At 52.0% G+C, this 25,169-nt stretch overlaps 4 protein-coding genes across 11 annotated transcripts; 1 reads left to right on the top strand and 3 right to left on the bottom strand.

The window, feature by feature from the left end:
* Positions 1-470: 470 nt before the first annotated feature.
* TIMM17B (translocase of inner mitochondrial membrane 17B) lies at positions 471-5,209 on the bottom strand. Its single transcript, XM_081043978.1, has 6 exons — positions 5,118-5,209; positions 4,182-4,281; positions 2,677-2,740; positions 1,747-1,875; positions 1,552-1,662; positions 471-1,461 (listed from the first exon to the last, which is right to left on the bottom strand). Exons 1-6 carry the CDS (start codon positions 5,141-5,143, stop codon positions 1,373-1,375), a joined length of 519 nt encoding a protein of 172 aa, XP_080900104.1. The 5' UTR covers positions 5,144-5,209; the 3' UTR covers positions 471-1,372.
* A 102-nt stretch (positions 5,210-5,311) lies between these two features.
* On the top strand, positions 5,312-8,999 carry PQBP1 (polyglutamine binding protein 1). 6 transcript variants are annotated; one of them, XM_081043977.1, is made up of 7 exons: positions 5,312-5,471; positions 5,876-5,960; positions 7,428-7,539; positions 7,763-7,875; positions 8,070-8,354; positions 8,581-8,644; positions 8,808-8,999. In XM_081043977.1, the coding sequence occupies exons 2-7, from the start codon at positions 5,894-5,896 to the stop codon at positions 8,962-8,964; spliced, it is 798 nt and encodes a 265-aa protein (XP_080900103.1). In that variant the 5' UTR covers positions 5,312-5,471; positions 5,876-5,893; the 3' UTR covers positions 8,965-8,999. The 6 variants fall into 6 exon arrangements, with proteins under 6 accessions (XP_080900103.1, XP_080900100.1, XP_080900101.1 ...); XM_081043974.1 differs by having other exon boundaries at positions 5,334-5,471; positions 7,760-7,875; XM_081043975.1 differs by lacking the exon at positions 5,312-5,471 and adding an exon at positions 5,557-5,694.
* A 56-nt stretch (positions 9,000-9,055) lies between these two features.
* On the bottom strand, positions 9,056-16,776 carry SLC35A2 (solute carrier family 35 member A2; the record flags this gene model as incomplete). Of its 3 annotated transcripts, none has more annotated exons than XM_081043134.1 (5): positions 16,653-16,776; positions 14,997-15,179; positions 12,310-12,461; positions 10,674-11,413; positions 9,056-9,378 (listed from the first exon to the last, which is right to left on the bottom strand). In XM_081043134.1, exons 1-5 carry the CDS (start codon positions 16,747-16,749, stop codon positions 9,351-9,353), a joined length of 1,200 nt encoding a protein of 399 aa, XP_080899260.1. In that variant the 5' UTR covers positions 16,750-16,776. The 3 variants fall into 3 exon arrangements, with proteins under 3 accessions (XP_080899260.1, XP_080899262.1, XP_080899261.1); XM_081043136.1 differs by having other exon boundaries at positions 9,118-9,378; positions 10,674-10,823; XM_081043135.1 differs by lacking the exon at positions 9,056-9,378 and adding an exon at positions 9,546-9,606.
* Positions 16,777-17,968: 1,192 nt separating this feature from the next.
* On the bottom strand, positions 17,969-23,309 carry PIM2 (Pim-2 proto-oncogene, serine/threonine kinase). Its single transcript, XM_081042502.1, has 6 exons — positions 23,048-23,309; positions 22,806-22,915; positions 22,062-22,112; positions 19,855-20,227; positions 19,132-19,308; positions 17,969-19,036 (listed from the first exon to the last, which is right to left on the bottom strand). Exons 1-6 carry the CDS (start codon positions 23,106-23,108, stop codon positions 18,873-18,875), a joined length of 936 nt encoding a protein of 311 aa, XP_080898628.1. The 5' UTR covers positions 23,109-23,309; the 3' UTR covers positions 17,969-18,872.
* Positions 23,310-25,169: the final 1,860 nt, after the last annotated feature.

The following is a 25,169-nucleotide window of genomic DNA, read 5'->3' as shown; positions in this document are numbered from 1 at the left end:
GGCTAGACCAAAGGAAGTGGCCCAGAAACACAAGGGTTGCAGCCCGGGATACCCTGGGACAGGCCTGGGTGTGGAGCCGAGTTTGAGGCTGGAGTCCTGCTAAGGCATTGAGGGCTGTGTGCACGGCGTCCGCTACCCCCATCCTGCCCTTCCCAGGGCCTTCACTCAGGTCGTTGGGCTCCATCTGGCATTGGGTCAGTCAAGCAGGCAGTGTTGCTGTTCTGCTACCTCTGAGGACCACCAGATCCCGCTGAAGTCTTGGGAGTCCCTGGGACTCAGCATTTGCACCCCCAGAAAGCGACTTTGTGTGAGAGAGGGCATTTCCACCTCTATGGCATGGCTTGCACAAAAGGGACAGTTTTTGTTTCCCATGAGGCCATTTGCACTGGAGCACTTGCACCCAGTGGAGACAATGTTTGCCCCATACATGCAGGGGTTCACATGGAAGAGATAGCATTTGAGGCCGATGTCCATCCACAAAAATCTCTTTCCTGTAACTCCCCCACCCCAGAATGAAAACTCATTTCTGGTTATTTAGTGGTTGCCCTTAAAAAAATACAACACTGAACATCACAGAGGAGAAGTATCTCTGTGGTGCAGGAGACTGATGCAGGGCACCTTCTTCAAAGAAGCCTGGTCTCCCTGACCCCTACTTTCATCCCAGGTCCATGGGGAGGCCACATGGAGGAGGGTTATCTTCATGCCAGTAGTGACCAGTGTCCAGAATGACAGAGTGCATTCTGAGGTCAGATTTCCTAGCGTTGACAATGGGGGCTTTGGGGGGAGGAATCAGGGGTGCAACATGCAGAACCACCCTGTGCACCCCAGCAATCCTTGTGTTCCGTCATTTCTTTCCCAAGCCTGTACCTCTGTCTGCTTATGATGCCTCACTTGGCCCTCAGACACTTATTCATGTGCCTATTCTCATCCTGATTCATTCCCTTTCCTGCTCATTCATCCCACATTTACTAGAGCCCACTCTCTGTGCGACTCCAAATCCTAGGACTTCTGAGTCCCTGACGAGGGCTCTGCCCCTTGTCTTAAGGAGAGGCTCCCATAGCTGGCTCAAGGAGTACATCCATAGGCATTTCAAAACTGGCTTTAAATACTCATCAGGGGGCCAAAGGAAGGGGCTGGGGTGAGAGCTTGTTACATATGAATGTGGGGTTGGGGTGCCCTGAGAGAAGGGGACCCGTCCATCAGGGCAGCTGGGGTGCCCCACGCCCACCCTGGGACAAGGGAGCAGAGAGAGAAGAGAGGCCCTCTCCGGGGGGGTCCCAGGGCCAACTGGGAGCCAGCCCTCCCTTCGAGGTAGATCATCGGGGAGGGAACCTAGGAGGTGCTCCCATGGTGGCGACAGGCGGTCACTTCCTCAGTGGTACTGCTGATAGCTGGGGTAGCCTGGGGCCTGGGTACTCTCCTTAGGGGGCAGCTGGCTGGGGTCCTCCAGGAACGGGGGTGCTGGAAAGGAAAGAATCAGGTACAGGTGAGCAGAGGGAGCTAGGCAGAGCATTTCCCACTTCTCCCTGACCAGCGTCGCCAGGTACTCACCGTTGCGGAACTGCTGGGCGGTGTAGCGAGTGAGGAGGATGCCGACACCCTCAATGAGCGCCAACAGGATGCCCCCCATCATTGCTGAGCCCACCATGGCCAGTGGGCCACCTGGAGGAGTGAGGAGGCAGGGGGAGAGGTGAGGGCCGGCAGAACAGGGTGGAGGGGGCTGGGGCCGGGGCCGGGGGTACTCACTGCGGGCAGCCAGCACAGCCCCGGTCAATGCTCCACTGGTGATAGAGTTCCAGGGATCTTCCTTGCCCCGCAGCCGCACCAGGCCGCAGTCGATGGTGGAGAACAGGCCCCCCCACACCGCAAAGCTACCTACAGGGGGACAGAGGCCTAATTAGTGTCCTAGGGAAATCCCAAGAATCCACAGCTCAGAGACTGGGGACTCCCAAGGCCTGAAGGCTTTGGCAAAAAAAAAAAAAAAAGAAAAAAAAGAGAGAAAACCCGGATGCAAAGGGAGAGAGCGAACTCCTAGGGGATACTTCCCACATCTGTCCCTATGGTAGCTCCTCGTCAAGCTGTCTCTTCTCCTTCATAGGGAGGTGACAAGTGTTTATAAGCACATTTTACCTTCCATGTGGCTTTTAACTTTGATCTTCATAACCACCACACAGAGTTGGAGTTCTGATCTTGGTTCCAGCAAGAAGGTAACAGGTTAGGAAAGCCAGTGAACAATATGATATTCGTTAAAATGTTTACTGAGGCCTTACTTACTGTGTGCCAGGACCTGACCTAGGCACTGCTTGTTATTTGACTTCTGAAATTTTAAATTAGTTACTATTATTAAAGTGCTTAGCAGAGCAACTGGCACTCAGTAAGTGCTACGTAAATTACGTACATTACAAAATGACTGGGGTGGTTACCGCTATCGTCATTCCCCTGTTACAGTGAGGTTCGAAGAGATTAGAGCCCAAGGTCATACATCAGGGAAGAGCCCGAGTCTAAACTTAAAACTCCAGAACTCAGCCATATCAAATTGTTGGGAAACATTACGCCCCCAGGAAGTTCCAGGCAGAGTTGCGGCTCAAACCTGGACCCCCAACTTGTGGTCTAGACCCAAAGGAGCGACCACTGCCAACTTTGCCATCACATCTCCTGTCTCCCCAAGCTTCTCACCTCCAATCTGGGGGGCTCGGATCCTCACAGCGTTGACACTACCTCTCAATCGGTGCTGAATTCCCTAGGGAACGTGAGGAGGAAGGGTGTCAGAGGAGGGGTGAGGCCACTGGCAGACAGGGCTTTTAGTTTTGAGGAGGAAAGGGGGTGGGAGTCCTGTTAGGAGTATCAGAGGTAGACATGTAGAGCAGTGGCCAAGAACTAGGGGGCTGGTTAGTACCCCAACCTAGGTGTTCTCAGAGCTGGGCTGAGTTTCCATCCATCGATGACTGAGCACCTACGGGCCAGGTACCATGCTGCATGCAGGCATACAGCAGAACAAAGGAGACCTGGCCCCTGCCCTCTCAGAGTTCCCGTTACAGTGGGAGAGACAGATCCTGAGAAAGGGTGCAGATAAACAAGACAACTTCAGACAGCAATACATACCCAAGAGGAAATAGGATGAAGAGATATGATAGCAGCTGAGGGGTAAGGAAAGACCTCTTTAATGAGGGGTCATTTGTGCTGAGACCTTGAGGATGAGAGAAACTTGGGCAAAGATCCAGGAAAAGAGTTGTAGGAGTTGAGGGGAGGGACAGGGCCAGATACATAAATTGCAGAGACCCTAGCAAACGGATGGCATTCAAAGTATGACACTTGCTGAGCTCTCCCAGGAGGGGGTGTCAGAGAAAGAGACAGAACTGATTATGTTAAATTAAAAGCATTTTCTTAACTTTAAGGCTGTCCTCCTGCCAGTTAAACTGTTACTTCCCTCTATCCAGGTTTCTGACCCAGAATCTGCCTGTAGATAAAATTCGTCTAGCTTTACACACACATATACGATTTGGTGATATGGATGGAAAGGGAGCTCTGAAATAAATCTAATGGAACATAACCTCACTGGGTGATCTGACTGATCAGGGCTATAGCTTCCCTAGTAAAAGGTTATCTCTGCATTAAGCAAGCGCTGTCCGTTGTTTATCTAGGGTAACACACCTTTGAGATGTCTCTTTTTCAGACCCCTGAAGAAGTGTAACCACCCACAAGAGAATAATCTTGTTAACTATCCTGTAATCCAATCATAGAGATTTCCTTGCCTTGCTTTGTCCCACATTCATGTCATCTTTATGTTCCCCACTAATTCCAAATGTATGAAATTGCAAACTGTCATTCTGGGAAGCATTCTTCTGTTTGTTGAGATCTTACTTCCAGACTTATTCTCTGTTGGGCTCAAATAAACTCTTATACATTTTTTTCTACGGCTTTGGACGTTCTTATGTTGACAGTGATGACTGTTTTTACAGCACAGCATTTTCAGAGGTGCTCCAGTTGAGGGGTGAGGGATAGTGGCCATGTTTGCAGTTCCCCAAAACCCCAGATCCGGGAGCCAGGTCAGGCACATAGTAAGTGAGCAGGCACCAGAATGATTATGTGTATGTGACTGGCAGCTCCCAGCAGTTTTCAGAGCAGTACCCTGTGCTGGCAGGGCAGGATCCCCACATCACCCAGAGAAGGCCAGGACTCACGACAGGGGCATTTCTGAAGCCCTTGATGGCCTGGAAGACTCCGCCACCGATGACACCCATAGTGAAGGCTCCACCGCAGTCATCCACAATTCGCCATGGGCTGCAAGTGTGAAGGGGAGGATGGGGTTAATGTGAGCCCTCCTATGCTATGTCACGTGAATTCTTTCAACTGGGAGAAACCAAGTCACCCAAATGGGAAGTAACACTTCAGAGAACAGATTATTCCGCCCCCCCCCATTTAAGCAGGAAATAGTGCAAAAAGGGAAAAATTAGTCTTTGCCCTCTCCGCCCCTTCCCTTTGCAGCCAACCAAGGAATCAGCCAACCACTTTACTATCAAATATGAAATGAACTGATATACGCAGAGTTGGCACTTTATAATAATCCCTACAGAAGTGTTAACCAGCTAGTATTATTAAAGCAGGACGGGTCGAACACCCCTTCTCCGACAACGAACTCGTGGAAGCAAGCCCCGCCCGCTTCCCTCTCTTTTAACCACGCACAACTGGGAAAAACCAAGAGCAGACTGTGGGGAGGACCCAGCACCTCCTCCTTGCTCACAATAGGCTCATCCAGGCCCCGCCCCCCTCACTAAAGGGACCTGGGAAAAACCACGCACGGTAGCTCTGGGGATTTCCGCTCAACAGCTCATCACCCCCCCCGGCGGAAATGGATTCGACCAGTGTGTCTATTTTCGTTAACAAAGGCGCTGAGAGACACGGACACGGGAAACGTGGAGTTGTTCTCAAGGCACACGGTTGTGGTCCGTCTTAACGGAGCCCAAGTGGGAGGGAACAAATGGAGGAGAGACGGAGACAACTAAACGTCTCCCGATTCTGGGCCGTGGCGGTCTGGGGCCGGTGCCTCCCCCGCCCGCCTCCCACAGCTGGCCGTGATGCCGCAGCGACACTCCCGAGGCCTGTGCCCATCGCCGTACCAGGGCTCCCGAGCGTACTCCTCCATGGCGCCAGCGTCCGGCCCGTGCAATCTGCCTAAACCCAGGCTAGGCCACGCCCACACTGTAAACGCACACAGAGCCGAGCTTTCCACCTATCCCAGACCAGATTGGGTTGCTGCGCCGTAGGTCAGGCCAATGACGCACTCTCATTGGCTACCCGGGTTGCGTCATCTGTTCACCGCGGCGTACTCTCCCAGTTAGTTCAAGTCTCAGGGAGAGAGTAGTTGTTTCTGTTCTTTGGGAGAAGAGAATAGTGACGTCCTGGTGATCGTAGCAGCGAGGACAGTGAGGCGGCCAGTCTGACAGCCTTCTGCTACCCGCGTGACTGTATTGGTAATGTCCGGGAGTGTGCATTTTTTGGAGCTGAGGGAGGTGCTCCACTGTGCACCCCCATACCAGCGTTTTGGTTCCGCCCACCCAGCAGTCTTTGGGGGATGTTGGGTGAACCCATTTCTGGGGCGCAGGGAAGCCGCTTTCGGCTCCTTGGGCAGTGCTTGGAATCTGGGCCTGGGCGAGGAACTGGGTTGTGGAGCATCGGTCCTGGAGAGGAGGGTTGGTGAGGGTTTTGGTGATTTTTCTACCTATCTCTTTTTAGCGCAGCTTTCTTCTGCCCAGCCACTGATGGAGGTGGGGAGGTGGGAGTCCAGATGAGCGCATGCTGCCGGGACGCGCTTGGTTATAGGATCCAGATTCGAATTTTCACCTGAGCTGTTTTAGTCTTGTCCTTCCGTCCCTAGGTCTGTTTGTTACTCACTATGCCGCTGCCCGTTGCGCTGCAGACCCGGTTGGCAAAGAGAGGCATTCTCAAACATCTGGAGCCCGGTAAGAGAGCTAAAGAGCAGATGCCACGCTTGACAGACACTTTGTTGTTGATACTGCCACTTGATAGCCAGCATGGGCCCACTGTGCACCAAGCAGTGGAGTGGGGGGAGGGGCCGCGGGGGAGATAGACATCTCTTCCTTAATATTGACAAGTAGGCCCCACATACCTATTTGGGCCTACTGTATGCCAGGTTCAATCTATCCATCAATCCATGAAGTGATTACAGAGTGTCTAATAGTAAGGATAGCTGTCACCTACTACAGTCTTCTCTGCACTGAGGACAGTGGCAGGATGTTGATATGTGTTCTTTACCATACTGATAGATAACATTTTTCAGACCTACTGTGGTGCCAGGTATTATGCTGGTGATATATGTTATTGTTCACCATATCTATAGCTGGCATGTATTTTGGCGTACACATTATGGTTAACAATATAAAATAATGATAGGATGGATCATTTAGGCCTATTTGCTGCTGCTGCTGCTATTTATACTTTATTGTCAATGATAGTAAAAGCTGGCATCTATTTGGGGCTATAGTGTGCCAGGAAAATACATCTTATTTCCACCTTAATGAAACGTGACATTATAAGCCTAGTGTGTGCTGGGCAGAGATCTTGTGGTTAATGTTACTAATGATTATTGATATTTAAGCCTATTGGGTGCTAGGCCCTGTGCTGATGGTATTTATCTTATTAACAATACCGATGAATTTGTACACCTGAAATCTATGTAACTTTACTAACAATTGTCACCCCAATACACTTTAACTAAAAAAAAACATACCGATCATTATAGCTGAAGTCTTTGGGGCCTACAGTATGATCGCTGTTGCTGACATATAAATTTCAGTGTTAGTTATATCCACAGCTGAAATCTGTGATGGGCCTACTGGGAGGGCCAGGTACTGAGCTGACAATATACACCTTTTTTGTTCTATTGATATTAACCGACAACTGTATGCGTCAAGCCTGGGGAACTGAATGCATTCAGAGCAGTGTTGGGATCAATTCCTTGCTATCCAAATTCTTGTTACTCAAAATACAGGAGTCTGAAACCCCACCTTTGCCAAGCTTGGGAGCTTCTGGACTTATTTCAGATAAACCCCTTGCTGTTGAAACTCACTTTATCCCAATAGATTTGGAGCGTGTGCTGTTACGTACTCCCCGAACTCAGGAACTGAATGACTATGGATACAGGTTTTGATGAATCCCTATCTAAAGCCTTCCACTAGATAGATTTGGGTAACAGCATATCTTACCTGAACCCAGGAACAGGACAGATTTAGGTGCACGTTAAGTCTACTGTTCAGATGCTTGGACTTGGAATGTGAGCAGTATGTGCCACGGCCAGTGAGACTTGGCACACACATGGGTGTCCGTGTGAATGTGCACCTCTTTCCAGACAAGAACAGTAGGATGAGAATCCCCGAGCCTTACTGCTGTCCTCCTCCCCGTCCCGGCAGAACCAGAGGAAGAGATCATTGCTGAGGACTATGACGACGATCCCGTGGATTACGAGGCCACGCGGCTGGAGGGCCTGCCACCGAGCTGGTATAAGGTCTTCGACCCTTCCTGGTGAGCTTGGTGACCTGGGGCAGAGGAGAAGCTAACTTCTGACTTCACCTTGCCTGTGCTGTCTATGGCACTGGGGTAAATGGAGGGGCACGGGAAGATATCTGGGGGTCCTCCCTGGGGGGGTCCTGACATGGGGCAGATATAGGCGCAGATTGGGGAGCAGGAGTTGAGACCAGGAGAGGATATCTGTGCTGACACTCCTTCCCTCCTCACTGCCAAGCAGCGGGCTCCCTTACTACTGGAATGTGGACACAGACCTCGTGTCCTGGCTCTCCCCACATGATCCCAACTCTGTCGTGACCAAATCTTCCAAGAAGCTCAGGAGCAGTAATGCAGGTGAGTGGGCAGGTCCGAGGGAGCCTCGAGTGCTTCCAACAGTTCTCAGAGAGAGCTCAGTAAATGACAGTGGATCCAGAGGGGCAGGTGACACTGGCAGGCCCAGCCCCAAGCAGGAGAGGCTGTCAAAAGCAGAAGCTACTGGGTCCTGGGGTGGGATGAGGAAGGTCACGTCAAGGTTCTTATGTCCCCAGACGCTGAGGAGAAGTCGGACCGGAGCCACGAGAAGTCGGACCGGGGCCACGAGAAGTCGGACCGGGGCCACGAGAAGTCGGACCGGGGCCACGAGAAGTCGGACCGGGGCCACGAGAAGTCTGACAGAGACCGAGAGCGTGGCTATGACAAGGTGGACAGAGAGCGAGAGCGGGACAGGGAGCGGGACCGAGACCGCGGGTATGACAAGGTAGACCGGGAAGAGGGCAAAGATCGGCGCCACCATCGCCGGGAGGACCTGGCTCCCTACCCCAAGAGCAAGAAGGGTAAGCTGAGCAGGGCGGGGACTGGCTGAGGCAGTAAGGCCGGGGGCGCATGGTATACGGAAGCCCTCACTTCCTTTTAGGCAAGTGCCTGAATCTGCATGGCCTGGTGGAAGGTGCTGTGGCCATGGCTGCTGTGGGCTCCCTATCTTCCTGGGGTAGGGGAAGCTCGGTGGTCAGGGGCTCGTTGTGCCTCCATTGAAGACCTTGTTCTGCCACCTCCTTCCAGTTGCAAGCCGGAAGGATGATGAGTTAGATCCCATGGACCCCAGCTCATACTCGGATGCACCCCGGTAAGGGACACACCCCCTCGCAAGCCCTTTTCTTTCCTTGACTCACGGCTCCAGTGACCATTCCTTTCTTCCCATCCCCTTCCCCCGCTTGTCAGTTGTTTGCTGGGTGGAGGGTACCTACCACGTCCCACATTCCCACCCCCTGACCTTCTGTCACCACCAGGGGCACGTGGTCAACAGGACTCCCCAAGCGGAATGAGGCGAAGACTGGGGCCGACACGACAGCGGCGGGACCCCTCTTCCAGCAGCGCCCCTACCCATCCCCAGGGGCTGTGCTCCGGGCCAATGCTGAGGCTTCGAGAACCAAGCAGCAAGACTGAACCCCTGTGCGTTTCTAATAAAAGATCCTCGTGGATCACGAGGCCAGCGTGCTTCCTTCTTTCACACTTTTGAGGTTTCCCAACCCAAGGCGGCAAGATGCAAAACACATTTTATTTGCAAAAACTCACCTAAGAAATACTGTGGGGGCGGCAGGGACCTGGGGGTGGCAGGGGCTGGAGGCCGAGGTGGGTCCTTGATGGGGCCCTCCTTATCAGAGTTTAGTCTTGTCAGCCCTGTGGGGGGTGGGGGGTGGGGGGTGGGGGTGGGGACAGGTGGGTCGGTGTCTGCCTCCCCCCACCCCTAACACTGATCAGAGAGTTTGGTCCTGGCTGGGCCAGGGCAAGAAGGGAGAACGAGGCCAGGCCAGCGTCTTCAATCCCAGCGGCTACGAACCCTTCACCTTGGTGAGCAACCTGTGGTGGGAATGGGGAGGAAAGAAAAACACAGAAAGCTGGGGTGGGCTGGCAGGCGGGTGTCCTGAGCAAGTGAAGGCAACAGTAGTGAGGCTGGCAGTCTTGGGGTTAGTAACAGAGCCCACACAGAGAGGGCGGGTCCTCTGGGTCAGAAAGCTACACGTGGACTAAATAAATACAACATCTTTATTTGGCATTGGGTATCCTGACATTTGTTCATTACAGTTCCTTAGAAAACAAACCAAAAAGTCAGAACACATTGATCAAAAATAAAGATCCAATGGCCCTATTCACACAAAGAGCCCAGGCATTTCCCATGTGCATGTGCGCACACACGCGTGCACACACCCTGGGAGACAGTTAAGGGGTTAATAAGCTTTGGGAGGTACAAGGGGGCAGGATCCATATTTCAGTAACTTTAAGACACCCACCCTTATGAACTAAGGGTCCCTCATTCAGCTAGTGGGGCAGCAAGAGTGTGATTGGCAGCTTTATTTTTCCCTTCAGGATGTCTCAGGAAAGAACCCTTCACCTGGCAACTGACATTGTCTTAGATTCAGTGAGATTCAGCCACTTCAAGGACCTCTCTCCCTGCTTTTCCCACACCCTGGATCACAAATCATCCGAATACACCACAAATGCCCAAACCACTAAAAACCAAATAGTCCCTGCTTCTGGAAAGGGCTGATGCAAAAATGTCAGCTCTCGCCCCCTGCTCTCTCCCTGGGTGCTCACAAGAGGCCCACTTTTCAAGGGTCTTAGTGTCAGGGAAGCTGCCTGAAGGCCACAAAAAGACCGAGCTGCTGACGTGATCCAGTGTGATTGTGAGGGAGAAGGCCTCGAGCTATGGCAAACAGAACCCCACAGGTAGGCATGAGTCATTACTAAAGAGTTGTAGGATTTTTGTCCACTTTGTCCTTACAAAGCTGGAGGGATTTCTGGGAGGGATTCTCCCAGGCATGACGACCTCTCCGGCTGAGGGGGGGGCAGACAGAAAGGCTTTGAATGACAATACCCGTAACCTGGTCCTCAAAGGGGTTAGACTGGGGCAGAAGAGGCGGCTCTAAAAACCCCTCCAGGGGAGGGGGGACCAGCCTACAAGGAAGGGTTCATGTGATGCCCGTCCAGCCCCATGCCCTTCCAGAAGTCTCAATGACCTGGGAGAAAAGACTTCCAGCCCCAGAGGAGCCAGGCCCAAGTGGCAACGTGGGTCCTCCAGATGCCCAACACCCTCCATCCAGCCCCCCACCCTGTCTCCCCCCACCGCCGCCAGCCCTCACTTCACCAGCACTGACTTTGGCAGAAAGGGCTCCGCGCTGAGGTCTCCACGGTGGGAAGAGAGCTGTGGTGGCGGCGGCTGCCCGGGAGGCTGCTGGTGCGTGCAGGGCCCGGTGGCGGCGGAGGCCGAAGCAGAGGCTATGGCTTTGGCTGCACCTCGGGGAAGGCTGTAGAGGTAGACGGCACCGATGACCAGCCCAGCACCAAGGGCAAACAACGGGTCCACGTGAAAGCCGAAGAGGCGGATGGAGGCAACAGTGGACAGCACGATGGACAGGGAGGTGGCAAAGCCCTTGAGGATGTTGTCGGCGTACTTGACAACCACAGCCACCAGTAACCCACCAAAGGCCTGGTTGAGCACCACGCCCCAGACAGCGGGCGTGTACCCGAAAAAGAAGCCGCGGCGGGCCACAGCGGTGCCCTCGGCCCACCAGAGCCCCGCCAGGCCCAGTGCCGTGCCGAAGAGGCCCAGCTGCAGGTTGCGCAGCCACACGGAGCCTGAACTGCCCTTGAGGATCTTCTCAAAGTAGACACCTGCAAAGCCTGAAGAGAGGCAGGAGGCCACGACAGCCGCCAGGCCCGCCCCGGGGTTCTGATCCAGTGGCCGTGGGCCCCCGCCACCGGCTTGCTGTGCCTGGACAATGGCGACGCCCGTGAAGAGAAGCAGCAGGGAGGCCCACTGCAGCCGGGACAGGCTTCGGTTCAGCATGAGCACGGAGAACAGGGCTGTGGTCAGGATCTTCAGCTGGTACGTCACCTGCGAGTGGCATGTGGAAGGCACTGAGGACTGCCCTTTACCCCCAACATGTGTGCATGGGGGACAGGGTGGGGTAGATGACAATAAAACAGCAAAAACATCCAGCCACTGGCCACTGACTGAGATGCAGTTAAACAGCTCTGAGGTTGCCTCCCAGAAGGTGCACAGGACGGTGGCTGGGCCACACCTAAGCTCACATCCCAGCCCCATTTCCTGGCTGTGTGATGAGGGGAGAAGCACTTCCCTGTCTGAGCCCTGACGTCATCTGCCCTAAACCACGGCTGGTGTGTGTGAGACACCTCACACAGCAGGGAATGAATGAATGGCAGACATCATGAGGACGGAGGTCTTGATCAATACCTGTTGATACGAATAAGTCGGCCATACAATGTGAGCAAACACGTACACAGCACTTACTATGTACCAGGTGTGGTCTAAGCACTTCACATGAATTCGTTCATTTAATCCTCATGTATGAAGTGGGCACCACTGTCAAATGCAATTTAAAGATGAGACAACTAAGGCACAGAGAGATTAAGTGACTTGCCCAATATCACACAGCTGGAAAGTAGCAGAGCTGGGATAAACCCAGGCAGCCGGGCCCCAGCATCCAGGCTCTTTAACCATTTCACAAGGCTGTCTGCAAATAGCCTAAAGCTCATCTATCGCCAAGCAGGGGCTCTTCCCAAGTTATGTCTTTTAATCATTCCAGCATCTCAGTGAGTAGCTATGACCATTTCCATTCCCATTTCCCACAGATGAGGAAACAAAGGTTGAGGGAGCTCCAAGGAAATTCCAAAGGTGACACCGCTCCTGCTCTCTGCGCCCCCTCCCCCTTATCCTACACCCCCCATCCCAGCCAGTTCCGCCAGGGCTATGCTGGGCTTGGGGCTCACCTGGAAAGTGGCAGCTGGCAGGTTGGAGATGGCAACATACTGGAGGTTATTCTGTAAGGTGTAGATGAGAGAGGGCACTGCGAGCTTGAGTGTGTCCACATACTGCACCAGGACGGCCTCGTGGAGGAAGAGGACCAGGTGCTTCACGTTACCTTGGTGGGGGGAGGAGAGCCCTTCTTAGCACCGACTACCAAAGATGGGGATCCTCCGAGGACCGGGACTGGGCCTAGTCCTGTGTCTCCCCCACTACAATCTGACTCCCTGAGGGCTAGAATGAGGTCTGTGCTCTCAGTTTCCCTGAAGTACAAGCACATCTCCAGTAGGCCTTTCAGATACTCAGCTGAACGGACACAGAAGTCCATTAACACTGGACTTCACACCGTGTCTGAGAATCACAGACCATATCTCATTCATCTGAGAGCCTACCTCCCTGGCACAGAGCACCACTTAGGGCAAGCACTCAGTACACATTTGTACAATGAACTCCTCAGCATTAACTAGGAGCTTGTGAAGTAGAAGCCCTAGGAGTGAGGGTGGAAGGCTGTTTACCAAACAGACGGGAACTTTTAGACTGACTTGGAGACTTATCCTAGCTCCTTACTGGCCCGCAAACTGCTCAAGGGGCCCTCTCCCACTTGACCGCATCTTTCTGTCAGCCCTACACACACTAAGCAGTTGCCCCTGCCACATGGAAGAACACAGGCTTGATTATTAAGCAGGAAGTCTAGTTAGGACCTGCTCCGATCAATAAACGAGAATACGTTCCTACATAATAAGGCATTTGCAAAGCTCACCCCACTTCTTTTTGAAGTTCAGTGTCGCTCCTCAGGGAAAACCCCACACCCATTGCACAAGATTATGGCAGGAACTCCTGCTGATGCTCGTTTACAAAACCGTCCTTGCCCTTCATGGTATTAATCCCAGGAGTAATTATCAACATCTACCCCTCTACCCAAATTCACCGGGCCCAGGGGTTTGGGTGTTGAAAAATTTCCAGGTGTTAGAAAGGTAACATGGTATATATACTATATATTTCACATAACACACTCCACATACATGGGGCTACACACCATAATCAAGCACATTCATATTCCCACCAAATGAGAAAAAAAGACAAAACACAAATATACAAATACCCCCACATCGGATCAGGCCAAGTTTTACCAGCAAACTAACTCAGGAAAAAGAAAAACGGGGGTGGGGTTGAAATTGTAGCGAAGACATGAAAGCCTGTGATTAAATGTGCAGTTATTTGTTTCTCCCCATCTAAAATATCAGCCCTATGAGGGCAAGAAAGGTGTCTGCACTGCCAACGTGCCCACCTGCACAGCCAAAGCAGGGCCGGCCATGCAGTGTTCACTCGAAAGTATCTCAGAAACAGTCAGGAACAGAGCAGGTGGGGTCCCAAAACTGCTCCCTCCTGGAGCCCTGGAACTATTGAGTGGGTAAGAACGTCTTGTTCAATGTAAGTGCTGAGGGTACAGCCACATGCAAGGCCTTTATAGAGAAACGACTAGGCAGCATTTTAAAGAAGGCCTTCAGGGAGGTGTTTACATTAGTAGATAAACCCAACCTATAGGGAATACAGACGACAGAAGAACACGTTAAATAATACTACAGGGAGGCAGACAGCAAAATCCAGATTACCCCAAGTCTGTAAGACAAATGACCTGCTTTCTTGAACAAATTAACCAGAGAGGAAAAAAGAGTTGGAGGGAAACCTAGAGGTGGACAGACCCAGAAGACATCAACCAGTTACAAACACTGACCTTGATGTAAACTCGAGTCAGACAAATTTTTAAAAACGTTTATGACATTTGAGAAATCACTACAAAATTTGGACATTAACTGGATATTTGGTTATATTGTTAACTTTTTAAATTATTGTTAATTGTTTTGATGTGTAATTTTTAGTTATTGCAGTTATTTTTTTAATATACCAAAATATACATTCAAGATAATAAGGGTGGATTTACTTCAAAAGAATACTTCACACGGGACACAGGTCAGGTCCCTGAGTACCATTTGTTTCATTCAATGTTGTTGCTTTATAATGTTGATGAGATGCCTAGAAACTTAACTCTTGTTTGTATGAATTAGCCTGTGGTAAAACTGGTTTTGTTTAACGTTTCATTTAAAGTCTCATTACTTATTGATGACTGATGACATTAACGGAGGACTTACTGTACTTCAGTATCATAAGGTGGGGGGATAACAGGCAGACATAGATTGGCAGAGTGGATACTCACTGATGAAGTTTAATGGCAGAGTGGCCATGAGTTGACAATTGTTGGATCGGGGTGATAGGGACATGGGTATTTGACTATTTTATTATTTTCTCCGATTTTGTGTTTGAAATTCTCCATAATGAAAAGTTTTTTTAAAAGAGAAATACATAAATCACCACGTAAGAGTCACCTGCTACTTATGGGCACAGACTATCTCCCTTGTACAGTCCCCTCAGGCCACCTCTCAGAGTGGTTGGGGTGTAAAAGTGTGGAAGCAGCTACTCAGAGCTGGAGCGACAAGGCAGCTTAGCTGCGCTTACATACTCCCCAGGCCGTTTCACAGACAAGAGATACGCCAACAGCAAACCCTCCATGTGGATTCGGGGACGTACACACACACACCCACCACGCAGAGTCCCACCCACCGACTCCAGTGCAGCACCCTTCCCTGGCTCGTACCCCTCTTCTGTGCGAAGAGCAGCAGCAGGCAGGTGAGACCTTTAAGCACTTCGGCCATGACCACAGCAGTGGTGGCAAAGAAGCGGTCCCCAGGCAGCGTGCGGGTGTAGCGGATGCTAAGGATGAGCGAGGCATTCTGGACCACCAGCACGGCCAGGGATATGTATTTGAGGCGCCGGTGAGCTGTGGGGAATGGAAGGAGCAAGGGGGAAGAGAGGGTCAGAAGCTGTCGGGGTAGAGCCGCACCACCAGCTTCCCGTCTTTTCTCAAGCAGGATCCGCCTCACCACCACAGCTGCCTCCCTCTGTCTGTCCGTCCAGCCTGTCCCTAACAAGGTCTGACTCCTCCTGCTTCCACCGCCTCAGTCAGAGGAAGAGCTGGAAAGGGAGAAGTAGGCGGGGCCCATACCTGGAATCCTTGCTGATGTGTCAGGAAATGGCTGGAGAAGGCCCTGTCTCCCGGGGGACAGAATACCAACCACATTCTCATTGAGTGCTTACTGTGTGCCAATCGCTGGGCTCGGGGATTTACATGGATTACCTCAATAGACCCTAACATCTGTCTCATCTCCTAAGGAACTATAAGGATTCCCATTTTATGGAAGAGCAAATCGAAGATTTACATGAAATGTTGCTTCTATTGAATGACGGGTTGTGCCATGTGAAGCATGATACCCCAATACAGGGAATGAGAGCATGCCGACCCCCTAAGAAACGGTCTTTCCCCCTCGTAAATTATCCCATTCCCTCACACTCAGAGTGGTCTCTCCAACCTCTCCTTCCTATGATGACTGATTCCTTCTGACCCCAAATGACCTAGCAAATATAAGAAATGATTCCCACCCTTTCCCAAGGATTGAACCACATATAAGCAAGCAGTGGTTACTTCACCAAGAGTGGCCTAGTTCCCTCAATGATATAAGGAGGTATTTCCCTATACTACGCATGGCCCAGTACTCCAACCATCGCATCCTACCTCCAGCCAAGGAATTACTACTCCTTGCTCTACTCACACAGTGAACTCTCCAGGTGAGGAAGGGCGGCACCCTCAGAACGTCCCTTCTCCCACTCCCACATACAATGAACTATACCTCCATTTGGAGGGGACCCCCAGGACGGTCTTTTCCCCATATAATGAAGGACATCCTTATCCTCAAAATGGACTAAGTCATATAAGGAAGGGCCCGCCTCACCCTAACTCGCAATAGCCCGCCCGTTTATAAGGAAGAAACCACCCCCCTTAGAACAGCCTCTCCCTTCTATAACGAACTCTTCCACACTCAGAATGAGCTCTTCCTTCTGTAAAGAGAAACTCTACCACCCTCGGAATGGTCTCTCCCTTCTATAAGGAAAGACACCCCCCCCCAGAATGGTCTTAGAGCTCCTAGCCTCCCCAAAAGGAAATATCCCCCTAAACTCAGAATGGTCTCTACTCTCCATGTGCGGAAGGGACCTCCCATCACCCTCAGAATGGTCTTTTCCCCACCAGCACACTCACAACGGTCTGTTCCGTCCTGCCCTCACTCCCACCCCGCCACCCCCACATAGGTCGGTCCATACGGATGCTCCCTCTCGCCTCAGTGAGGAACCTTCCTGACCCCCTCAGCGATCCTGACTAGCTCCCCGCCGCCGACCGCTCGGCCACAGCCTGTCTCACCCGCACTCACGGTCCCAGGCTCCAACGCCCCCGCCCCCGCGGAGACCGCCCCCGGCCCGGCCGCCGCGGTGGAACCGCTAGACCCAGCCGCTGCCATGTTGGCATCTGCCGGGCCCGTCCCCTCGGCAACAGCAGGTCACTTCCGTGTCCATCACTTCCGCTTCCGGGGTGAGGTAGGGTGAGGGATGGGCTGACCAGAGCGGTGGCTTTCCCTTCCAGAACGCGTTGTGCCACCGGCCTCGGGACTTCCAAACTTCTGGGTGAGGAGATCGGGCACGCGGCTGGCTCAGCCTTCCGCCGTCTCTGCACAGCCTGTTCGGTCCATTCCTGTTACTAGACCCGCCCCCACCTTCATCGATCCAGTTTTCCAAATCACCCGCCCGTGCTGTCTCCTTGTCTCATTGGTTCGGTTGCCCCGCTGTTTCTGCACCCTCTTCTGATGGCACCGCCCTTTGCGCGTCAAAACTCGTCTTTCCAGGTTGGACAGACGTTTCTTTCCTCTATCCCGGTGACGCCCCACCCCCTGGAGAGCCTGCGGGCATCTGGGAGGGAAGTGAGACAGGGAGCGTGGCAGGTGTAAGGTCAGGCAGGTAAGCTAGCGATAAAATCAGGGCAGTTTAGGATATACAAGTGAAAAGTCACTGGCGAGTTCAAAAGGCGAAGGGAGGACAAGTGAGTCACCATTGAGGATGGAAAAGTGAGAAGCAGACAGGTGAGCTAGCAGCTGAGAGACTTAGGTTAGCTTTTGAGGTTTGGACAAGTGAAACCAAGACAGTATAGGGCAGGGCAAGTAAGTCAAGAGTTGAGAGAGACGAACAGGTAAGACAGGGGAGAGGCAAAAAGGACAAAACAGGTGACTTACACCCTAGAGGTGATTAGAAATCAAGGGGCTGGGGGGGGGATTTCCTGTCTGCACTCTACCCTGGCCCCACCCTCCCCAGTGCCATGAAAGGGCTTTTCTCCCACGGGTAAGAGATTTAGTCTCTCCCTGGGGTTGGGGAAAAGGAGCAGCTTTTTCTGGCCCTGAGCTAACCATCTGCAACTGGGGATGTGTCCCAAACATTTTCAATGTCTATCTCCAATGGAGCCCTTCTGCACATACCGGGCACTACACGAGAGCAGGTGTGTGTGTGGGGGGGGTTGTCAAGTTTTTCTTTGTGGTCTTGCTTAAATGAAACCATAAAAGATCTTTAGGACAGCACCACAGGAGTCTTCCTGAGGGTAGAAGTGAGATCCAGTCCATCTCCCTCATCTCAGCATGCAGTACATACATGTTCCATCAATGCCCCACTACAACTACAAATGGCCAGTCACTTGTGATTCTATTATGTTTATTAAATAGTGGGATTCCGCACATGGCTTTTTAAATAATCCAGGCAGGGGGAGAAGGGAGAGGATGACATATTTGGAGCTCCCTTCCCCCAATACGTTAAGTATTTACATTTCAGCAACTGGACAATCCTGGCTCAGAAGGAGGCAGCAAGAATCCAAAAAAGATGGGGGAGGCCCCAGGTGAACAAACAACAAGACTTATTTCCCCTACCCCATTTACCCCAAAACACACACCCCTCCACCCTAGTGGACTTTAGTGGTATCCATCTCCCATTCCTTCCCAAATTATGGAAGTAGGGTTCTCACCAGAATAAGAGCACTTAGAATAACACAGTAGGGTCCCCCTCACCAAAAAATAAAATAAAAAAAATCGTCTTAAGCCCTGGGGTAACAATAGGGCATTACCTCCCCCAGAGTAAGCAACCTTGGGCTGAGGTAGGCAAGCAGCTTGACTGAATATGGGACCCTAGGCTAGAGGAAAGGGTCCCTTTACTAAAACAAAAGCTGCTGGGGTATTGAAGGAAAGCACCCTTGCCCAAGTTAGAGCATTTGAACTAAGTTTGTGTGGTGGTAGCAGGAGGTGCCCATGTAAGGGTTGTAACAAATCAGAATAAGAGTCCTGGGACTCTGAAGGGAAGTAACTTCAACCAAGTAAACATCCTTAGCAAAATGAGAAGCAAGAAGTCCTCCCCTCCAGATAAGAAACCGTAAATTCTGGGAGGGCTCCTTAGCAGAACTGGGATGGGGGCTGGGCAGACTTGGTTTATGTCTTCTGACCCCTGATCCCCAAACTGACCCTAGTTAACACTGGATTTTTGATGGCCTGTAAAACCAGGTCAACAGATGTCCTTCTGTCCCTTTGGCATGGCCATGGGATGGCCATCCCAACTAGGGCAGCAGGGACCAGGCCAAAGAAGTGGGACCCCCTTGAGGGGTGCTGGAGGGTGCACCCTCGGCTGGTGTCTGCATCCAGGGGTCCAGCTGGATCTCCTCCAGTGAGGGTCGCGCAGAGGGTTTGGGGGCCAGGCACCGGCGGATTAGGGCACAACAGTCTGCAGGTGACAAACACACAGATTAGCAGTGAGTGGTGGACACCAGTCCCTGGGAGGGATGGAGCCCACTGGGTTGGGGCCAGCGAGGGCCTCACCTGGGGAGACATGGGCAGGAAAGTGAAGCTCAGCCTGCAGAATCTCCTGGTCCCTCTCGAAGGGAATGTCCCCACACACCATGTCATAGAGAAGGATACCCAGTGACCAGACAGTGGCTGGGAGTGCATGGTACTGGTGACGAGAGATCCACTCCGGGGGGCTGTAAACCCTTGTCCCTGCACGCAAGCCAGAGGTTAGACTACTCTCTGATAATGCCCTCCTCCCACTCCGCCCTCCCCAGGAAGTATGGTCCCCACACCAGAATTAAAGAGAATAACTACATGAGCAGGGTCCCCTCACCACAATAGGAGTTCTTTAACTATAATAGCAGGGTCTCATCACCGGAATAAGAGCAGTTAAGATAACGGTAGAATCCCCTCACAGAACAAAAACACTTAAAAGTCAACAGTAAGATCCCCTTGAGACATGCTAACTGCTAACTATCCTGTCTCACCCTTACCAGAAAAGAACACTTAGGATAATAACAGGATCCCCTCACCAACATAAGAGCCCACAACAAGGAAGGTCAGGGCACTGTGAGTAGATGGGCTTTAACAGAGGGCAAGGCTTGAGAGTCCCCCGTATTAAAAATCAAGAACCTTATAAAGGTACAATATAGATCAAGGGTTACAGGACACCCCAGCACTGGAGCTTAAAGGTCAAGGGACCATAAAGATTAAAGGTGAAAAAAATCGCCCCACCGAGTTTTAGTGAAACCTTACCATCAAAGTCAGTGTAGGGTTTATCGTGAAGCAGGGCACCAGAACCAAAATCAATGAGTTTGATACAATCCCGGCGGAGGTCTATCAGGATGTTCTCATCCTTGATGTCACGATGGACAACTCCACGGGCATGGCAGTGCCGAACAGCTGCCACTACCTGGGCAAAGAGGCAGCGGCTTCGGTCTTCACCCAACGGGCCCTGCTCTGTGATGTAGTCAAAGAGATCCTGGGAAGGCAGAGGCCGCTCGAGGACCAGCATGTAGCCCTCTGGTGTCTTAAACCAGTCAAGCAGGCGGATCACACCAGGGTGTCCAGCACCTGCCCCCACCTTCCATAGCAGTTCCACTTCCAGTGGGCACGTGACTGAGTCTGACTGTGGGGGGAAACAAGGAGAGGAAAGGAAATACAGACATCAGGTCAGCGGCTCGGAGGCTGACTTCTCACCTGAACTTAAATCGTAGCCCCTCAGCCTCCTACCTACATGGCCTTGAGCAAACCACTGATCCTTCCACGGCTCTCAGTTTGCTCATCTTAAGGGCTCAAACTCACACAGCCATTGGGAAGGTGATTCAAACCAAAAGCCTATGCACATCTGGCACGTAATAGGAGCTCAGTAAGTATTTGAAGAATAAAAGTGGTTCTTAATGAAAGCCACTATTATACAATATGTTAACTGTTTTGTTCACTGACATCTCCAGAGTTTATGATGAGACAGGGGATGGCAACAGTGGCACTAGACCTGCTGTTTTGAGATTTGGATCTCTGGTATAATGTGATTTAACAAGTGTAATTTAGCTTGGGACTTTTTGAAAGCTTCCTTTTCTTTCTTCGCTTCCTTTCCGCCAAATCCTAAAGATTCTGCTTCCTATACATTTACTATGCAGGTTTCAATGGTTCTGTTTACTTTGGCCCAAGCAGGCCCTGTGACTTAGGCAAGGTTTTGCATTTGTATGGGATCCACTCCAGGCGCCAACTTAAATCTACATAACGAATGCAAAGGTTGTGATAAACAGCTTAACTGCACCTTCCCCCACCCCAAGGGACAAAGCCGAACTGAATAGAAAATTCCATTACAGGGAAAAGCAATTTACATCCTGGTGAGAAAATTTAAAACTTCAGACAAGACTCAGCACAATAGTTTGCAGTAGTTTCCAGAGGACTCTGCCCAACAGACTCTGCTCTTAATTAGACTTCCTTCTGTATTTCTACCCGACTCACGAATTCTTTCACGACCCGCAGACGAGTAGCCACAACAGTTTAGAACAGTACCTTATGCACAGTAGGTGCTCAATAAATGTTCCTTAAATAGATGAAAGGACTTTATGTAGCATGGCATCTGGCACAGTTAGTACTCAGTACTATGTAATGGATTTTGTTCACTGACAAAGCTCAAGCTATGCCTAGTAACAGGGTAGGGCTCAATACATAGGTATTAAATAAGTGAAAGCAATTAGTATAATAGAAAAGGATCTAGCACAAATGGAGCTCTCAATAAATATATTTTGCTAAGTGCCCAGAACCATATGAATGAAAGTAATTAGTGGGACTTGGAACACAGTAAGCTTTTATAATGAAGCAAAGCCTGAGGCATACAGTTGGAGTTCAATAAAAGACATACATGTTACCAGGTCACAAAAGCCGCTCCACTCTAAAAGCCCCACGTGGGCACGCGGACTCCCACAAGCAGCCCTTCTAGCGGAGGTGGGGCCCTCTGCTGGCCACTCCACGGACTTTGCACTGCTGCACAGGTTTTCTCACGGCGGTGAAAATTCCTATTGCGCAGGCGCAGTCTTCCCAGATCCCGCCAGGGGGCGCTCCCGCCTCTACAACTGGCCCAGACCCACCCTGCCGTCCGTTAGCACGCTACAGCGGAGAAGTAGCCACCGTTACCATGGCAACCACTGACCTCTGCCCCCCTTTCCCCACCAGCATGCCCTGCGGGCAGCCCCTGAAGTAGTGTTTGGAGGGAGGAGGAGAAAGAGGGTTAGAGGGGAGAATCCAGGGCTCTAGAGGAACTGGGGTGAGTCAGAACTGTGTGGAGGTGTGGATGTCACCGCAGGAGAGTAAACGGGCTGGGAGGAGCGATCTCGCCGTTACAGGGCCCGGCGATGCACACAAACTGTAGAAAGGCAAGGGGGCGAGTGAATGAGTGAGCCCATAGTTGGCCATGGCGCCGCCAGGTCAGGAAGGGCTCCGAAGATACTCACCACGGAGGACCAGCCCAACACGCGATTCCGGGGAATCATTTTGATGGCCACCTGGAGAAGCGAGCTGGGGTGAGAGGGCCGGCAGATGACCCCCGGAGCCCTCCCAGTGCTGAGCCTCACCCAAGTCTTTGTGGCCCCAATCACACCACACCACGACCCCCAACGAGCCGGGGCTTCTCCCCGGCCCGCAAGTCCCAGGACCAACTTCACCTCTCCCGTCGCCCTCAGCCCTGGGATCTCCCTTCTCAGGAGCCCGCACTCGAGGTCCTGAGTTCCGAATTTCCTCACACCCCAAGCGCTCCATCTTCCCACGCAGGCCCAGGACGCCCCAACTCTGTCCCGGGGTCCTGGCCCTCACGACTCCATAGTGGACACCTTGCCTCCCAAATCCCCCAAATCTCAGTTCTGGGTCCCCACCTTCGCACACATATACCCATCCTCTGGATCCCAGGGTCTAGAGTCCTCAGGACCCCCGTTCATTGGTCTCACTCACTGGCCCTCCGGAATTCCTGCCCCTCCCCCACACGCCCCTCCCCCAAAAGCCCACCTGAGTCGTTCCCCCTCACACACATACAAGCACATGAGGGCGCGCGCACTCCAACGCCCCCAGCAATTCGGGTCCTGGTTCCCAGGACCCTACCACACACATTGTGGGCTCATTCCCGGTCAATCCGCTGCCTAGTCCCGGCCTCTCGCCTCAGCCACACGAACACCTGACCCTCCCCAGACCCTTGTGGCGGATACCTGGAGTCGGTCTGTGATGCGATGTCCTGCGAAGACCGTGCCAAAGCCCCCCTTACCCAGGAGGGGGCCAAGTCGGTACTGGGCCTCGAACGCTTCCCGATCCTTGCCTCCTACGCAGGCGGAGGCGAGGAAGTCAGGGTGGCCGCGTGAAGAGACCCGCCACGACCCCTACCCCTCTCCCCGCGTCACCCTCCATCGCCTCAGCCCTCCCGGCCTGGTAGCGGCAGGGAAGCCTAGCTCACCTGGCGGCGGCGTGGGGGTCACGGGGGCCACAGCGAGCCCCTGAAGAGGTTTGCTCAACATGGAGGAGGCGCTGCGCAGATTGAGCCCGCAGGGCGTGGACGCCTGGGGCAGCGAGGCCGGGGATCCAGGACTAGGAGGCGCCAGGGTGGAAGACAGGCAAACTGCTGGCCCACAAGCGCCCACAAACGGTGCACCGGTAAGATTTGCCGAGCGCGCCAGCCCCAACGCTACTGAACCGGGGCACGCGCCTCCGGAGAGAGTCGCCCTGAGCAACAGCCCCGCCCACTTGGCTTTGATCAATCCGGACGCGGCACCTGCTGTACCCCAGCCAATCGGAGGCAGTCCTTATTTGCATACACCCTCAATGTTTCAAGTACTTCTTATGCAAATACGTGCCCGGATCTTCCGTGGGGGTAGGGCCTGTATGCAAATGAGGGGGCGCGCGAAGATGAAACCGGTTCTGGGAATCCCTTTGCAGCTACCGCATGTTTTGGTTGTTGCACGGGTTTATATACATACATATATATATATATATATATATATGCGTGTATGTGTATATATAGATATAAACTTAAAAAAATAACTGCACCCCCTCCTTTCCTAGGAAGTTGGTTTGCCGCTGCTGCCTCGAGATTAGCACGGAGATAATGCCAGGCCTGGCTTCTAAGAATCCCGGCCTGAGGCTATCCAGGATCTTCTCCGAAGGGTGCTTCTCACAAAGGACAAGGGCCCTCTAGGCGACCGATGGCTTCCGCCCTGAAACTGAAGCTGGGGATCCTGGAAGAACCTGTCCAGCTGCCTGGGGGGGTAACCCCCTGACCAACACCGCGGGGAACGCGCTGGTCAAAGGGCAGCATCGCCGAAGCGGCGGCCCATGGAGTGTTTTTGGACCCCTTAACATAGACATTGGCCGTGAGCCCAGTCAGCAGGTCCAGAATGTGGAATGACAGGGGGAGTGGTTCTTTAGGAGTGGGAGCAAGCCAGACAGGTGCTGGCTTAGGGGTGTGCTTCCAGATGAGACAGGGACTGAGAACTCGGAGAGGTGATAAAATACCCTTAGTCACAAATTTGGGAAAATTTGGCCTTATGCTTCAGGCAGACAGACATGCACTCCAGAGACACAGACGTATCCTGTGAGATATACACAAACAAATACCATCACATTCATGTAAACTTGTCCTAGACACACATGCAGACATGCAGTGTCACAAAGACAGTGACATCTACTGTCAGGCAGGCATGCTGCCAGAGAGCATCATGTCCCAGAATGACACAGAGATACAGTTACAGAAAGACAGGCACTCCAGAGATTCATGTAGACCTACATTGCCATGTGACAGTGACACAGAAATGTCCTGTCAAACACACCGCCAGAACTTGTTACAAAGACACTGGCACTGTCAGCCATGCACTGTCACAGAAAGACTTATGTTATCCCAGAAATGAGAGACCCAGAGTCTGTCACAGGAAGCCACACAGACACTCCACAGACACACATGCACTACTACAAAGGCAGACATATACTTATGTGATAGAGCCACATACAGAGGGTGCCAAAAGAAATGTATACACATTTTAAGGAAAACTGTGAAAATTGTAACAATATATACTGATAACAAAAGATGAACACAAGTCACATTTGACTTCTGCAATTACAAGAGGTGCTCAAGGTCCAGACTATCAGCGTCCAGACACTTCTGATTACAGTGAACTACTGCTTGAGCAACGTTGACCAAAGTGTGCACTTGCATACATTTTTTTGCACCCCTAGTAGACAGGCAACGTAACAAAAACACGAGCTGATAGACCCAGTCACAGACACATACACTCACAGGCATGCAGCAGTCACTGACACTGTTCAGAAACTGCTACCCAGAATCCATCACAGGAATACGAACGGACATCCACCCCATCAGAAAAGAAACCAAAGATGCGCCGTCACAGACCCACGGAGACATGCACTCATCTCAGAAACAGACACAAACTGTCAGAGTCCCACACTCAGTAACCATCTGACACACCTGGAAACAAGCCCTCGTCACACATGACTAGAAACATTCTGTGAGATGCGCATCAAGACTTATACTCACCAGTTACACACACAGACAACACCCAAAAAGC

Source organism: Rhinolophus hipposideros (assembly GCF_964194185.1).
Source record: "Rhinolophus hipposideros genome assembly, chromosome: X".
Classification (NCBI taxonomy): domain Eukaryota; kingdom Metazoa; phylum Chordata; class Mammalia; order Chiroptera; family Rhinolophidae; genus Rhinolophus; species Rhinolophus hipposideros.
This window is presented reverse-complemented; position numbering and strand designations above follow the sequence as displayed.